Raw genomic sequence first — 17,071 nt, 5'->3', positions numbered from 1 at the left:
ATTTTCATGAATCAATAAAAGTCTGTTGCTAAAATCAATGGTTTTAAGAAATCCATAACAGTCTATCAACTTTTTAAAGAGTCTGTGGACTATTCAAAAAGTCTGTCATTTAAAAAAAGTCTGCACAAATCTAAATACAATACACCCCCCTAAATGTACTCGGCAAATATCTATGTACACCCAGTAAATTTTTTACACCCAGCAAATTTATAAAATCTCTAACTACACCCAACAAATTTTCCTATAATACCCTTTTTTAATTAAACCCAGCAAAACCCATAGACCCAGATGAAGAATACTACTCCCTTGTTCTTCTGAGATGAAGAAAAGGAGTTCTAGGTCTTTGGTCCTAAACAGACGGTACAAGCCATAAAACCAGTATATGATTACTTGGTTAGTGATACTGAGTAGTTGCTCCATTGATTTCCTAGCCCAACAAGAAAATACTGCAGTCGTGGTTATCATTACCTAGCTAATGAGATCAAAAGGCTACATCTTCCCCAAACTTCCAAATTCCAGAAGCCCATACATTTATGCATGCACATGTTTGTGTCCATGTGTGTGCATGGGTTTGATAAATAGAAAGAACAAACCAAAGTTGATGGGTTTGATAAATAGAAAGAACAAACCAAAGTTGAAAGGGAATTGAAGAAGATATATACAATTGGGGTACAACCTCCATCAACTGGATCCCTCTCTAGTGCAATTAAATCAGAATCTGATCAACTCTCCGCATTCTCATCTTTTATCTCCACATCATTTGTCTCTAGTCTACCATTTTGGGGTGCATATGTCATGTTTTCATCATTTATCTCAAGCAGACTTAGAAAGTCTTGATAGCTCTCATCTGTTTGAATAGATTTAGTCTCATCATCACCATTGCGGTCATACATGGTAAAACCATTGCACCCACAATTCGCAAAATGAGGAACCTCTAAGCCAGGTCTTTTGTTAGGACGTTCATTTGTCCTATCAAAAGAAGGATATTCAATTTCCCCTTCGCATTCTTATTCACTAGAGAACTCTTTTTCTTTTTCTTCATCTTAGAAGAATGAGGGGGTCTGCTAGGTATTTGATAAACGAAAAGGGTATGGGCATATGAGTTTTGATGGGTTTAATTAAAGAAAAGGGTATTATAGGAAAATTTTTGGATGTAATTTGTTATTTTAGAAATTTATTGGGTGTAAAAAATTTGTTGGGTGTATTTAGATATTTATTGAATACATTTAGAAAGACTTTTTTTTCCTTCAGGGTTGGGTCTAAGTTCAAACCCAATGAACAAAAACATAGATGTTCATTTAGTTCTCACAGTAAACATCTTTCGGTTTATTTACTTCTCAAGCAGAAAATGGTAATTAATCATGTCGTTTGCTCTGGTCAAAGGTAAATGGTGAAAAATGATTAGAAGGCACGGACAGAAAAATGTTAAAGCTTTCCCTGGAAAAGTGTAAAGATTGAGATAAAGAAATCATAGCTGTGTAGTTACCAGCTCCAATTTGGGAGGCACAAATGGTCCATGCCATGATGATTATTGTTCTCGCCAGATCGGAGAGCCTTAAATCCAATCGAGTGAAGTGAACTTGATCATTGCTCTTCTTCAGCCTTTTCTGGATTAAAGCCTGGATATCTTAAAAGTTGCTTCCCCTTTGTATTCTTTTCTCATAAAGTTTTGCCTTTATGGGACTACTGTTCATAGAGTCGATTGAGGGCTTTAAACAGTTAAACTTGAGCTGTGTATTTTGCTCCCATTAAATTTAAGAAATTCATCATCATTATTAGCGACAAAAAAATTCGATCAAATATCTCAAAATAAATAATCATTACCCTTTACTGCAATAGTAAAATTTTGAATCTTCTATTTGGGTAATGATAGGAAAGGAATAAAACCTAGAAAATGTTTTGTCGTTTTGCTTTTGATAATACTGATTAACCTTTGAGGACTAGTGAAGGTCATTTTACATATAATATGATAAACAACAAGAGTGATCATGGGACTAATCAAATCCTATTTTTTCCCAAAAGGTTCACAATTCAACGCGTTATTTGTGATTTGAAAATTACTCAACAACAACGGAAATGTCGATCAACAAGGTTTGATGCTGCCCCGTACGTGAATTAAATAGAATCCATGCCTCGTACATAAATTAATTGACTTTTATTCATGAAATGCAATTCACAAGAAATAACTTTAAAAATTGGTCTTTCATACAATGGATCGATGATATAAGACTCCATGCATGCAAATGCGTTTGACATTCATATACTTGCAAGCCGTTCGTAATCAACTCAAGGTCAACATAAAATAATTTAAATCATAGTGTGATAACTGCATTCAGCTATTTAATTGCCGCATCATATATTTTAAAAATATATATAACCATTATTGGGTTCATATTTTCTTCACTATCAATCATGTGATCTTTTATATGGTTCATCATAGTAGTCCATGTCACATCTTGTTTCTACTTAATTAGTGTAGTTGAGTTTATTAGTATATAAATGACCATACCCACACAATGTAGTCCCTTTCAAAATTTTCTCTCAACCCCAACAAATATGCATGACGATATCCTAACTAAACAGAGCTATATATTAGCATAATCACATGACCAAATGGCCAATGGGGGCAAAAACAATTGAACTCCTACATGTCGATCACCTAACCGCAAAAGGAACCCTATGCAGAAGATAAAGCAAGGCAAACGATTACAAACAACAAAGAATGTTCCAGTTAAACACCGTAATCAATCTTTTTTTATATCGATTAATTAAAAAAAAAAGGTCGTATACTATACATTAAGAAACATGCACCAAATCCAGCATTAGACGACGTTAACATAAACTCCTGAAACGGACAATTACAGGCTTACAGCAACGTACACCGTAAATAAGGGCAAAACTAAATCTATCTTTTAACTCATGAAGAAAATTACAACGCAGTAAATGAAATTAATTAATGTTTAATAGCTAACCTAGAGAGCAAGTAAAACCTAGGGACATCGAGCCCTGTGGATTCAAAGGCCGCATACTCATAAAGGCAGCCCTAGTAGCTTGCTTTCAGTCTGACGAAGATACACGTGAATGGATTGATGTCACTAGCATAGGGTTAAGGGGCCACCATATTAACTTCGCCTCTGTGCACGTCGTTCCCGGTCAGACGACATGAGTATAGGTCCACACTCCACAGCGACCCTACGCTGTCGTTCACGGCATTTCAAGTCAAAGTAGGTCCGCCGTATTAACTGAGTTTTGCTTCATTTACGAAGAATTGCGCCGGTGTCATGGAGAGTACAGGGCCGCACGTTCCCTTCATGCTTAACCTTTTGCAGCGTAGTAACGTTGAAAAGGTTGAAGGAAACTACACGTCGACCTCTACAATTTAACTCTTTAAAAACATACAATAAAACACGTGTAAACACTATTGTACGTGTTTTTAGCTAAATTATGAATCAAATAGCTATGTTGATTCGATTTTAAATAGAAAAAACAAAACAATTGAACCAAAATTATTCTTTTCTGAGTTTATTAGATCAATTTTTTATTTTGTCCGTGAGATGGTGAATTATCCATTAACAAGTTGAGGGGGACTCATATTTCTATATTTTCCACGAAAAGTCAAAAAGTATATTGATGAAGCATAAGTCAAACATTATTGATGTAATGTGGATAGCTTAAGCAAGTTTGCTTTGCTTAAAATACACGTTTGATGTTTGATTCCATCCTAAACCTTCTTCGTCCTTGTCTTCTTCCCAGGTTTAACGTCGATCAGAACTTTCTTGCGTACAAACTACAAAGGAAGGTCGAAAGAAAAAGTGGCGGGAATATGTTATATGACAGAGGCACAAGTGAAATTCAGTTTCAGATAATTGGAAAAGTACGAGAATGCCCTTGTTTAGTTGGAGATCTTCTCAAGTTGACGCGGGAATCTGTTTGGGCCCCACTCTCCGAGTTTCAACCGCGGCCTACTTGCCTACCTCGTAGGGGGGCCTACTAATGCAAAGTGTCGACCAATCCTCCAATCTTGTGGGTGGGTATTGCGGTGGGCCCACAAAATAAAAGCGCCCTTTTGCACGGATTATAGCTGGGGGTTAGCCCAAAGTCGTTGGTTTTAAAAGGTTTAAACCAGCCCAAACTTTTATTTTATTTTATTTTTTTATCGGGGTAGGTTAGCGGTTGTTTGCAACACACACTCATGGAGGGTATTCCAGCAGAGCCGGACTATTCCCTCTAACCTGAGGCACACAACAGGCAATAGGCACAAGGACTCACCCAGCCACTATTGGCCACTAAGCGTAGGAGAGGGGGCTCGAATCCAGCTGTGGGGGTTCCACACCTAGAGGTTATACCACCCCACCGTAAACCAGCCCAACTTAATTACTAATTACAAAATAAAAACAAAATTGAATTTTTTTTGGATGGAGGGAAGCTAAATTTGGATTAGTTATGGCCTTTCTATCCACCTCCCTACTCAATAACAACTCCGGCCCCTTTTTAGGCTTTTATTCATGTCTCAGTCATAGACCAACCACCAAATTTATGGGCTTCATTTTTCTGATCTTGCCAGGATTTAGGGGACTCTTATTGTAGGAGTAATAGGTGTAGAACTCTGGAACCTAATGTGCCGCTATCATACAATTTTAGCAAGGCTAAATAAAAGTCATCATATTTATACTTTTCGTGAATAATATCGTTCATAATGATATCATTTTAGATAGGTTGAAAAATGATAATTTCAAAATCTCAAAAAAAAAAACTCGCTCATACTCTACTCTAGTATTGCTGTTTTAAGTAGAGATATATGATACCAGCACACGTTTTTCACAAGTCTATAATGATTATACTTTCCTAATTTGAATTAACGCCAATTAGCATGGTGAGAGTTACATGTTCATGGCTTAATTAGTAATGCTTGCTTGTGCTTTACTCTTTGCTTTTAGGCATGTTATGGTGGCAACTGGGAAATGATTAAAGAGATTCGATCTGGTTCACCAAACCAAAACAAGTCGATCACGACCTATTCGTTGACGTTTGCTTTACACGAGCTCCATTCACTTTGCATTGCATAACCGATTAACTGCTAAGTTGATCCTAATGAACCAAAAGAAAGAAAAAACACTAATTTGACCAATCCGGTATGAATGAACCTTCAAGAAGGTCAAGTTAGATATCTGACCATTGAAAACGGTACGTAAAGATCAAAAACCATGTGAAAAGGAAACGATCGAGCAGCTATTTGGCTAGACCTGTGTCGTCAAATTTGACGCTTCTGCATACTAAGTTTGATGTAATGAGAAAGTTCGACTTTGTCCTATAAATAAAATTCATGGACCCTAAGTATTTTCTTATATTTCAGAACCCCATTATATTGCTATGGCGATATATGATATTTTGTGTAATATGCGCGCTAAGTTGTCTTGCAAGTTAAGTTTTAATTTATTTATATTGCCATTTAAAGTTTTTGATTATACTCAAAGATTTACTTTCTTATTTATGAGTCGGATTGCGTTTTTACTTGATCAACAATGAATATCATATAAAAAGCACCAAAGACAATTGTTTTGTTCGATTTTCCATTTGGGTTTTTACACACTTTCTCTGTTTTCTCGTATGAATTCATAATTTACTACTCAAACTTATAGACTTCTCTATATTCCTATGCGGATTCTTAATTTGCTAGCGAACTCTACTTTTTCTTTAGATTGAGACAGCGCGCTTAGTTCTTTCTCTTTCATGCCCTCCCTACATCAACTCGCAGGCATTATGATCGGGCCATATTGTGAGTTCTCGAGGTATGCTTTCATTATGTATGTGTATTATATTACTTAATCATATCACGATCCTGATGATTTTATAAATTCTGTATTTATTTAGTGTTTCGTTCCGACTCTTAGATCAAATTACTTACTGTAAAATCAAGTATTTTTCATTAGGCTGGGTTCCAAACTCCGTTTTAAAAAAAAAAAAAAAAATCAAGTGTTTTTCAATGATTATGAAATTCATAATGACGCGTAAAATCAGATGTTGAAGATTTAACAAAACACTCAATACAGATTTTGCGCTGATTGACTAGAGATTTTGTCATTAATAAAAGTTTAGTAGCTTGAAGCAAAAAGTTAAGAACTAAAGAGTTGCAGAGACAGAAGGAAATAAAGGGCAATTATGTCAGAAAATATAGTGGCAGGAGATTTTCACTCCCTTTTTGTCAGCGGTAAGAATAGCAGTGGTAATAACGACAAGCTCTGTTTGTCAGTGGCGGGTTCCACGACCCTTTCTATTCACAGATTCACACCCCTTCCTCTTCTCAAAAGCTCTGTAAATTCAAAACCCTGGAGAATTCTGAATAAACAAAACCCCATAGCCCTGCTCCCTCCTCCCTTCTCAGCCTCTATATCTATAAACCACCCTCACGCATCTCCACGCCCAATTTTGTTTTCTGGGTAAAAAAAGTTTCACATAAAAAAAAAAAAAAAGGTATTCGATTTCGTAAATTAAAATTATATATAATTTCTGTATCTGATAGACGATTGTTCTGTGTCTCTGCGCCTGTGTCCCCTCCTCGCATGGACAGCCATTACTCATCCCTATCCATCTCAACGGTCAGGATTTGTTCCCTCCCCCATCATCGCTCATTTTCATGCACCAAATCACACTCGCTCGCACACCCATTTATTGTATCTCTCTTTTGCTTCTCACTCTCTATCTCTCTGTGTAGCTATAGGTCTCTGTATGAATGCTATTAGTTCTGAGTATTCGTGATCTAGGGTTTTGAATTTCAGTATTTCAATTTTGGGTTTCTGGAAATTTCTCAAGCTGTTTGGCCTTTGCTCACAATGCTTGGTTTGTACGGACAGGGAGGGAGGAGATGAGGTGGGGGAGCGGCGGTGAATGCAGAGGCGGTGGTGGAGTGGCATTGGGTGGTAATTTTGTCTTCTGTTTAGGGGTTATTTGTTTGATGATATGGGCTGTGGTGTCTCCAAAGTAGACGACTTGCCGTTGGTGACTCTCTGCAGGGAGCGGAGGGACTACATCAAAACGGCGTCGGATACCCGCTACGCCCTGGCCGCGGCCCACCTAACTTATTTCCAGTCGCTCAAGCGAATCGGCGACGCGCTTTGCAAGTTCGTTGACGAGGACCTAGTCATCGGCGGCGCCGGCGGGTCGTATTCGCTGCCGGATTCTCCGGTTCTTACATTGCCCTCCGACGAAGGCAAGCCCGGGAAAGGAAAGCCCCAAGGGAAAAGCTCGTCGTCGTCTTCGATTTCACTCTCGCATAGTTTCGAGGACGTTGAAGACTCTCACTTGCACTTATCCGATTCGGATTCTGACTTGGATTCGGGTCATGTCCACATTGAGAGCAGCCCCGAACCGGAGGTACCGTCTTCTTCTTATAATCAGCCTCCGAATTTTGTTTACTCTCCGAATTCATCTGGTGCTGTTTACCCTCCCAATTCCTCTGGTTATGGTTATGACCCGACTTCGTCCGGTTATGGTTATGACCCGACTTCGTCCTTTGGAAATTACCCGAATTCGAATATGTATTACATGAGAAGATCAGAGACGCCGGCGCAGACGTTTTATTATGGAGAGCCGGAGAGATTTCCGGTCCAAAATGGGCCGTCGTCGGATTCTTATTCCGGTTATGGGGGAGGTGGGTTTTTCGGGTTCTCAATGGGCTCACCGGCGGCCAGGGAGGATCCGTATAATGCGCAGCCCGGCCCGCAAAAGCCGGGTCCTCCACGGGAGCCGCCTTCGCCGCCCAAAGCTTCTTCTAGCTGGGATTTCTTCAATGTGTTTGATGGTTATGACAATGGTGGTTACTTGAGTTACTTTCCGGGGAGTAGGTATGGCAATGGGAGCTCGGCGGCGAGTAGTCCTGACTCGAAGGAAGTGAGGGAGAGGGAGGGGATTCCTGATTTGGAGGATGAAACAGAGCAAGAGCAGGAAGTGTTGAAAGAGGTTCGAAAGGAGAAGAAGAAGGCTAATGAGGATAGTGCATTTAGAAGGAATCATGACGCAGGTGAAGGGACTTCTAGGCATAGAAATTTGCAGCAGAATTCGGGTGAAGGGACTTCAAGGGGTGTGCCGAAGCAGACCAGCAGTGAGGGGAGTTCAGGGACAGTTCACTTGCACAGCAGCGAGAGTTCACTGCACTCTGTCCATGAGAAAGAGATAAAGAGCAGTCCTGATATAGATATGTCGAAAAGTCCCGAAGAAGAGCATGTGAAGAAAAAGAGGGTAAGCTTTGAGTTTGAGGAGGCATCGACTATGGATGTTGGATCTTCAAAAGGGAGTAGCTTGACCACATTGTCAGTACACGGTACAAGGGACGTTCAGGAGGTTGTGAAGGAGATCAGGGATGAGTTTGAAACTGCCTCTAGCTATGGGAAAGAGGTTGCCATGTTGCTTGAGGTGGGCAAGCTGCCATATCAGTCCAGAGTTGCTGCTCTTAAAGGTACAATTCTAATGTATTTTTCTCTTGCTACTCTATCATGCATCCGCATATACCTCATGACATTTTTGTTTCTATGGTTGCCCATTTTAATCTAAGAATTGCCTCTGTGTTGCACTGTGGCTCTGCTTTTTTGCTATTAATCTAGTATTTGTCAAGAATATAGAAAAAATGATGAAATGATTACAAGATTATTCCACATTTTTTGCTAGATGTGTCCAAAAGTTCAAACCTTTTACAAAGCAGGATCACCAATGTGCTTACAAGATAATGATTTCTTGCATTTCTTTGTCCTTGTATTCATTTCTTCAGTATTAGATATGTCATTGTAATCCATTGTAATCCAAAGCCTTGGTTTTGATAAGTAGTAGACCTTAGATCATGTTGACTTGAATTTCCAAACCTGTAGATTAGTAAGTGAATTTGGTGCAGATGGTTGTCAAACAGGGTTAATTGAATGTCTGTAGGATACATGTAAAGGAGCTGTAGTTTCAAGATTCCAATTGATTGAACCTTTCCAAAGACACAATCTACATTTATTGTGTATACACTTTACATTGCTGTCAGAGGTTAATTTCTGGACAAATAATGTTATGCATTGATAAGTTTGCTTTGACAATCACACTGCTCCAGTTTCCTAAAAATAGATCTGAATCTTAGTTGAAAGATATCAATCCCATTGTTTTGGCTTGCTAATCTAATTCTATTATAGTTCGTGAATTTTTTATTTTTTATTTTTTTTTATGATCTTTTTGAAAAATCATTACTCTTGCTGCTTTAATAATACTTATGCACCTATATGCAGTGATCTTTTCCAGGATCCTGTGCCTTGTAGCACCTTCCACGTTGGCTTCACATCCTCCGTCGAAGCCATCAATCAGAATGTCTTCCAAGATGATCAAGATGGCCAAAGGGTACCATGGAGAGCCTGGGAAAGATTTCAACCTGAAGTCTGGGAACCTCTCATCGACTTTGGAGAAACTTCATGCCTGGGAGAAAAAGCTATACAAAGAAGTTAAGGTAAGAAAACAATAAAAATGGCTGCCTCTAAATCCAGTTTGCTTAGGACATTCTGACTCAAATTCTTTTCTATATGTCTATATCAGACTATCAGTGTTTGTTGTCAACTTCCTTGACTCTTTAAGTGCCTTATGCATGCTTCTGTCGACAATATTTTAATACATATTGGTCTACCTTTAGGATGAAGAAAAGCTACGGGTTGTCTATGAAAAGGAGTGCAAGAGATTGAAAAGACTAGATGATCATGGAGCTGAGTCAGCTAAGATTGATGCCGCACAGGCTTCTGTTCGAAAATTGCTTACGAAAATTAATGTTTGTATCAGAGCTGTGGATACCATATCGAGCAGGATACATAAGTTGAGGGATGAAGAATTACTGCCCCAAGTAACGGAATTGATTCATGGGTAATGAATTGCTTCAACCTGCTGTGCTGTTTTGTTGTCAGTCATTTTGCATTAGGCCAACTTATAGTCGGCAGTATGTCACGCTTCAATTTCTTTATCTTATTGCCCTTTTATGGGTAATTTGCATATAGGAGTTGATCTGCTAAGGTTTAGTCTCTCAACAGTTAAAAGCTGGTAGTTATCATATTAAGCCTTCAGGGTCCCCACATTGTGAATGTTTCTGCTAGTGATTCATTTTTGGTCCTACTTTAATCTTGCTGTAGTGAATATGGTGCTCTGATTGGGTCACTTTCCCATGCATGATCCCTTTACGCTTTGAGTGATTTATGAGTCGGTGACAGTATAAGTCAATTTTTGTTTAGTTGCAGCGACTTTAAACTGGTCCATGTTTAGTTGCTTCTATATAATGAAGTTCAGGGGAGAAGTTGAAAAGAGACATCCAATTAATCTAGTTTTTCATTTAATTTTGCGAGATTCAATTGTTGATAGTAAGGCCTTTTTATCTGCAGATTGATAAGAATGTGGAAATCCATGCTTAAATGCCACCAGAAACAGTTCCAAGCTATTATGGAGAGCAGAATTCGATCCCTTAAGGGGAATGCCGGCCTTCGGAAAGATTCTGGTTTGAAAGCTACTCTTGAACTTGAAATGGAGCTTCTGAGTTGGTGCAGTAACTTTAACAATTGGGTTAACACCCAGAAATCTTATGTACAGTCCTTAAATGGTTGGCTTTTAAGGTGCATCAATAGCGAACCTGAAGAAACTGCCGATGGAGTTGCTCCGTTCTCCCCAAGCCGGATCGGAGCTCCTCCTATTTTTGTAATATGCAACGATTGGTTCCAAGCAATGGAAATAATTTCACAGCAAGCAGTGGCAGATGCTATGTATGATTTCGCGTCAACCTTACATCAGTTATGGGATAGGCAGGATGAGGCGCAACGTCAAAGAGTGAAGGCAGAAAACCTCTCCAAGGATTTAGAGAACCGACTTAAGAAACTGGGCATGGAGAGGATGAGAAGGGAGCATGGCCATGCAGCATCATCAGACAAATCTGCTCGCTCAAAGACTACTTCGGAAAGTGGAGTTTCAGCACTGGATGATCTAAAAGTGGATTTGGATTCAATGAGGAAGAGATTTTCCGAGGAGAAGGCGAGGCACAAGGAGGCCATCAAAATGGTTAACAGTGCTGCTTCGAATAGTTTGCAGACAGGTTTGATTCCCATATTTGAGGCTTTGGGTAGTTTCACTTCAGAGGCATTGAAGGTTCATGAGCAGGTGAGAGTTCAAAATGTCGGAGGCTCATAGAGAAGTAGCTTAGCTCCTTAATTATATGTATAGTCAGTTCAGTCCCTTTAGATTGATACAATTTAGAATGGTAGATTAGCTAAGAAGAGAAAAGGGCGCTACATACAGAAGTGAAATTAGGCTTTTATGACAGAGGTTTTAGAAGATGCTTAGAAGAAGGAATAGTAGGGTTTTAGAATCCCTTGGGTTGCCTGGAAGTTGATTCATTTCGCGTGAAATTAGGCTTTTATGACAGAGGTTTTAGAAGATGCTTAGAAGAAGGAATAGTAGGGTTTTAGAATCCCTTGGGTTGCCTGGAAGTTGATTCATTTCGCATTTTGACTTGATATCTAGTTCTCCAACAACCCCTTTTATTGTACAGAAAATTGAAAATTCATTCATTGGTTGATAAAATTGGTTTTTTAGGTGGCTGTTTTGTGGTCTGTTTTTGAAATTTGTGGACATCCCCCGTCGCTTGGTGTAGTAGAGAAACTAGGAAGTTTTGAATGAAGGTGCTTTCTACTGTCTTATTCTTGGTTGATTTCTTATGCTTTTGTTGGCGATTTTTGTTAACTTGCGCATTGATGAAATTGTTTAGGGCCGTTATGGTTGTGAACTTGAGCTAGGGGATCTTACCATTCATGGGAGTTTTCAGCTTTCAGTGTCGAGTTAAAACTGCAAATTGATTTCAATATCAGCAAATGGTCAACTGTGAATTGAGTGATTGGTTGCGAATCTTGCGATCAATGCAACAAAGCAAGAACAAAATTTCACTTTGAGGTCTGCATTCCCTTAGCTTTAGTCAATACTTATCTCGCTTTGTCACATTGTCCGCAGTTGGTGCAATGATAGTTAAAATTAAGTCTACATTCAATGTTTCATTGGAAGCAAGTACATTACGATCAAGGATCGCAACTATCCCATCCCTTTCTAATGAATTGGTTAAAAGTCAAAGGGAAGTTGGCTTCTGATGAGCTTGTGAAAAAAAAAAATTAAAAAAAAAAAAAAAAATATATATATATATATACACACACACACATACATACATATATATATATATATAGAGGCCTGATCAGGAGCAGACATCTGCACTTTAGCGAAAGTGCGGACGTCGATGCAACAGGCGGCGGCGCAGGGCTGGCCGGAGGGAGGCCGGAGGCGTCCAAGACCTTTTCTGGGCGGCGTTCGAGGTCGGAGGAGGTCAGGTTTGCCGGTTTCTGGGCAGCCACCTCACCTGTAGTTGCAGGTTCTGTGCAGCACCGTAGAACTGTTGCCTGCGACTCCACCGGACCGCAGACCCCTCCGCACGACCCCTAGCGTCCCTCCGACAAGCCGCGCTGCGCCGTCGCTGCTCGATCGAGGCCGGAGGAGCAACGTCCGCACTTTTTCTGGGCTGCGGACGTGCGCTCTCGAACGGCTCCATATATATATATATATATATATATATATATATATATATATATATATATCTAGAGCGGAGGTCCGCTTTGAAATTAAAGTGTGAACTTCGAGTTTTTGGTCGCACATCCACATCTCGACCGTTCAGTTTTTAGGTACTAGTGTATAGATCATCTCTGCAAATTTTCAGTCAATTGATGATCGTTAAGACATTGATTACTGCCTTAAAGTTAGTACGGTTTAGGTTGACAGATTCAGTCAGATACCTTAACGATCATCAATTTGGCTGAAAATTTGCAGAGATGATCTATACACTAGTGCCTAAAAACTGAACGGTCGAGATGTTGATATGCGACCGAAAACTCAAAGTTTACACTTTAATTTTAAAGCAGAACTCCGCTCTAGATAAAATCTGTATATATATAAACTACTAACAACGTTATTTTTCAGAAGAAAAAAAGAGTAAAAGAAGACTTTTTTTTTAAGGGAAAAAGATGAGAACCATACCTAAATTTCTTTCCATTAGTAATTGAGAAAAATGCACCAACAGTCCCTCAACTCTTGTGCACCGGCCAGTTTGATACTCAGACTCACAAAGCTATCAATGTGATACCTAAAGTCTTATATTGCTATCAACGACATACTTCCGTTATTTTTGTAACGGTTCCGTTAAAGAGCTGACGTGGCAAGCACGTGGAGAAAACAGAGATGGCAAATGACCAAAATAACCTCAACTTCTACCAACAATTTATTTCTTTAATTAAATAATTGTTTTATAATTTTATCTCTCCTCTTCTTCTTTCCGCTGTTACTGCGATGAACCCAGCCATGGACTTGTAGGGGAAGATGAGGGAGTTGAGGTCGTGCTCGTTTTGGGTGGCGCGGATTGAGGCGGTGAGGTCGTCCATGTAGACACTGTGGTCTAGGAAGGTGGTGCCTCGGAGCTTGCGGCGGTGGAGGAATGGTTCGGATGGTTGGGACGGCGTCTTTTTGGGGTGGGGTGTTCTTCTCCAGACATCTTTGGAAGCGGAGGAAATAAGGGGGAAGCGGAGTCTAGGTTTGTGGGTGGTGAAGAAAGAAAATTCATCAAATTTGTAGCTGGTAGAGCTCCGATTGATGAAGAATTACGAGAGTAGATCAAAAATTTGTTTTCTGTCTCATCAAATCTGCTTCTCCCTTGATGAATTAAAACCAGATGTAAAATCATTTGAGTTATGGCTGTGAAGAAGATGATAGATGAAGGTGTGCTGTGGAGAGAGTCAGATGAATTAAACCCAGATGATAGTCGTTTGGTACTCTGGTGTAACTCGTATGCTGTTACGTTGCATTCTTTCTGCAGTTGAAAAGTAATAGTCATTTTTCCGTAGTAGAATCAATTGTTAATTTGTTTTGATGGCATACTTGAATGAATTACTATTATGGATGTCAACTCTAAAGTTGACAAAGAAAGAAAAACGTCGCTTACTTTGTTTGGATGAAATGATTCTACATCTGTGTGATATAGCTAAAAGTTTTTGTTTAATTTCTTGGGAATCATTAGCAAACTCGGTGAATAATGAAACCCAAGATCTCAGTCTCTTGGACCCCGTTTGCAGTTATAATGTTACTAATGAAGATGGGTATGAGGGTATCCATTTCAAGAAAAAGAGTGCAGCGAAGATGATGACAGTGACGAAGAGTATGCTAGCATTCAGAGACCTGCCTGATCTGCATGAAGAGGGCCGATTTCTGGTCACGTTTTGCTTAAATAGGGCCGATTTCAGGTCTACTTTGGACAACTGTGTGATTCTGGGTGCTTCCTCTGTCAGTCAACCTGGACCTAGCAAGCATTCACCTGCAATGACGTCGTCTCCGGCGGAGGGCTTGACGACGCCTTCATACAAGCCCTTTATTTATTTATTAATATTTCTGTCAATAAAAAAAAAAAAAAAAAAAAAACCAATTAGGTGATTTAGGTCTGCCATTTGGATAAAAAGACATATTTGTCCTTTTTATTTTCTCCACATATTTGCCACGTCAGCCCTTTAACGGAACAGTTCCGAAAATTTAACGGAAGTATGTCGTTGATAGCAATATAAGACTTTAGGTATCACATTGATAGCTTTGTGAGTCTGAGTATCAAACTGGCCTGTGCACAAGAGTTGAGGGACTGTTGGTGCATTTTTCTCTTAGTAATTTTGGTACCTCAACTTAAAAAAATGTCAGATTGGTACCTGGCGTTCACTCCCTACCCAACATAATTACCTAGATCCCATTTCGCTGTTTGCCATATGATAATTTTTTAGGGGTATTTCCATCCGTTTCAGTATTTCCACCACTGAGTCTGCTCATACTTGTTTTGTGGGCCCTTTGAAGCCTATTTCGCGCCAAATTTGGATGGAAAGCAAATTTTGACCAAATTTCATACAACATTGGTACCTGAACTTCATTCAAACTGCTTAACATTATAATAGCCCCAAAATGGCCAAGAAATCAAACAACACATGTGCTAACATTTCTCCATAACAACACAAATTTTCATACTAGAAGACATGTCCATTGCCACTAAAGTCATGAAATAAAGCATATGTCCCAAGGCATATTCAACAACTGAAAATGCCAATGTTTGAAGGCACCTAAACAACAAAAATGGCATGTCTGACAAAAGGCATTTCAGAACCAGTCTAAAAAAAGTCATAGTGTAGCATTAACATCATAATCAGTTCCTGCAAAACTACATCATGTACTCATTCATCTGAACTTGGTGGGCTTGGGGTGCATTTTGAGGTTTGGGTCTCCTATGAGCAAGGGATTTGAACCTTCTAGCTCTGGATTGGGGCTGGGATCCTCCTTCTAGGGTAGATGTAGTCTGGGACTGCTAGGTAGTCACATAATCTACTTGGCCCTTGGTCACTCTGAGATTGGGGCTGCACAGGGTCAGCAGTTTGGAGAGGCATATGCATAGGCTGAGGCTGGGCTTCTGCATTCTTAGTAGGTTGGGTTTGTACATTCTCATTGGGTGCCTATAATCACAAATAGTTTAGCAACTGTTACACATTCCACAGCAAACAACACTTCTAACCATTTAATTCACCTAGAAAGAACTCAAAAATATCCCAAAATCATACCTGATTTCTCTTTTGGCAGGTCCTCTTATTGTGGCCTTTCTGATGGCAGATCCCACATTTTACCTGAGAGTAGTAGACCTTTGGTAGCTTGGTTGTTCCAGGAGGTGGAGCCACCTTACCTACAACCCAATAAAGAACTTGTGAAAGTTAGTAAAAGTGAAGTAACCAACTGAACTGGAATTGGACAAGTAAAACACCTCACTTGGTTCTTTGGTCCAACTCATTTTAGGCTTGCCAGGTTGTCTTCTATACAAAGGAGGCATGGTTAGCCTAAGAATCTTTTCCCACTCCTTCACTCAAGCAATTGGATGCATAATTGGGTCATAGGCCTTCATGTATGTCGCCTTGGTATAGTAGGCATCTACAAAGTCATCAGGGCTCATTCCTTTTGAGTAGATGGTTGATATTGTATGGCTACATGGTAGGCCAGATATATCATACCTTCCACAAGTGTAGGACTTGGTATCCAAGGCAACTAAGTGTTGTGCAACCACCCAACTCTAACATCGATCCAACCCCTATTCCTTGTACCTCATACCTCCATAGACTTGATGCCATTGGCCTATACTCATGGCTTAAGTTTGCACTTTTCTTCAACAACTTTTCCACTCTTTGTCCTACCTTACACTTCTAATTAGGACCAGAATGCCTATGGTTTGCTAACCTCACCATTGTTGCTGTTTTGATTTCTTCCAGACATGATAGTATAGGCTTCGTCCTTGCTCCCAAAATGCTCTTGTTAAAGCTCTCAATGTGGCTGTTAAGAAGGAAGTCACATTTGAACTTAGCATGGAAATGTGACTTCGACCAGTGAATTGCAGGCCTGTCATGCACCACCACCATGCATTAACTGAGCTTTTCTTCAAATCTTCCATTGCTTCTCTGAAAGTGTTCATAGTACAGCTTCTTGCCACTGCCCAAAGCTTTTGTTTCAACTCCAGCCCTACAATCAATTCATAATAAAACATGCTTAGTTTGAAACACACATAAGCTATGACAAACAATTTTAGAAGTTTAAAGTTCAAATATTAGAACTTGTGTGTCCATCACTCTTAAAGTTATTGTGAAGATGTCTGACACAATGCCTGTGTGCAACATCTGGGAACAATTCTTTGATGGCCTGCTCTAGTCCTTTCTGCTTATCACTCATAAAAATGTAATGTCCACTATGGTGTATATCCAGATCATCCTTCAAAAATTCCAAAAACCATGTCCAAGTCTCCCTGCTCTCTCCTTCAAAAATTCTAGAAACCATGTCCAAGTCTCCTTGCTCTCTGCTTCCACTATGGCCCAAGCTACAGGGTAAATCGCATTATTTCCGTCAATGCCAACAGCTGAGAGCAGCTAACCGTTGTGAACTGTCTTCAAGTGACAACCATCTAACCTGATGAATGGCCTGCAACCTTGCC

General features: G+C 39.6%; 1 protein-coding gene across 3 annotated transcripts; it reads left to right on the top strand.

The window, feature by feature from the left end:
- The first annotated feature begins 6,272 nt into the window (after positions 1 to 6,272).
- Positions 6,273 to 11,571, top strand: LOC112172482 (protein ROLLING AND ERECT LEAF 2). Of its 3 annotated transcripts, none has more exons than XM_024309841.2 (5): positions 6,273 to 6,596; positions 6,852 to 8,452; positions 9,255 to 9,469; positions 9,650 to 9,873; positions 10,383 to 11,571. In XM_024309841.2, exons 2-5 carry the CDS (start codon positions 6,958 to 6,960, stop codon positions 11,176 to 11,178), a joined length of 2,730 nt encoding a protein of 909 aa, XP_024165609.1. In that variant the 5' UTR covers positions 6,273 to 6,596; positions 6,852 to 6,957; the 3' UTR covers positions 11,179 to 11,571. The 3 variants fall into 3 exon arrangements, with proteins under 3 accessions (XP_024165609.1, XP_040364925.1, XP_024165608.1); XM_040508991.1 differs by having other exon boundaries at positions 6,719 to 8,452; XM_024309840.2 differs by having other exon boundaries at positions 6,273 to 8,452.
- Positions 11,572 to 17,071: the final 5,500 nt, after the last annotated feature.

Source organism: Rosa chinensis, chromosome 6, assembly GCF_002994745.2.
Source record: "Rosa chinensis cultivar Old Blush chromosome 6, RchiOBHm-V2, whole genome shotgun sequence".
NCBI lineage: Eukaryota > Viridiplantae > Streptophyta > Magnoliopsida > Rosales > Rosaceae > Rosa > Rosa chinensis.
The sequence above is the reverse complement of the archived record's forward strand: the minus strand, read 5'-3'. Positions and strand labels throughout refer to the sequence as shown.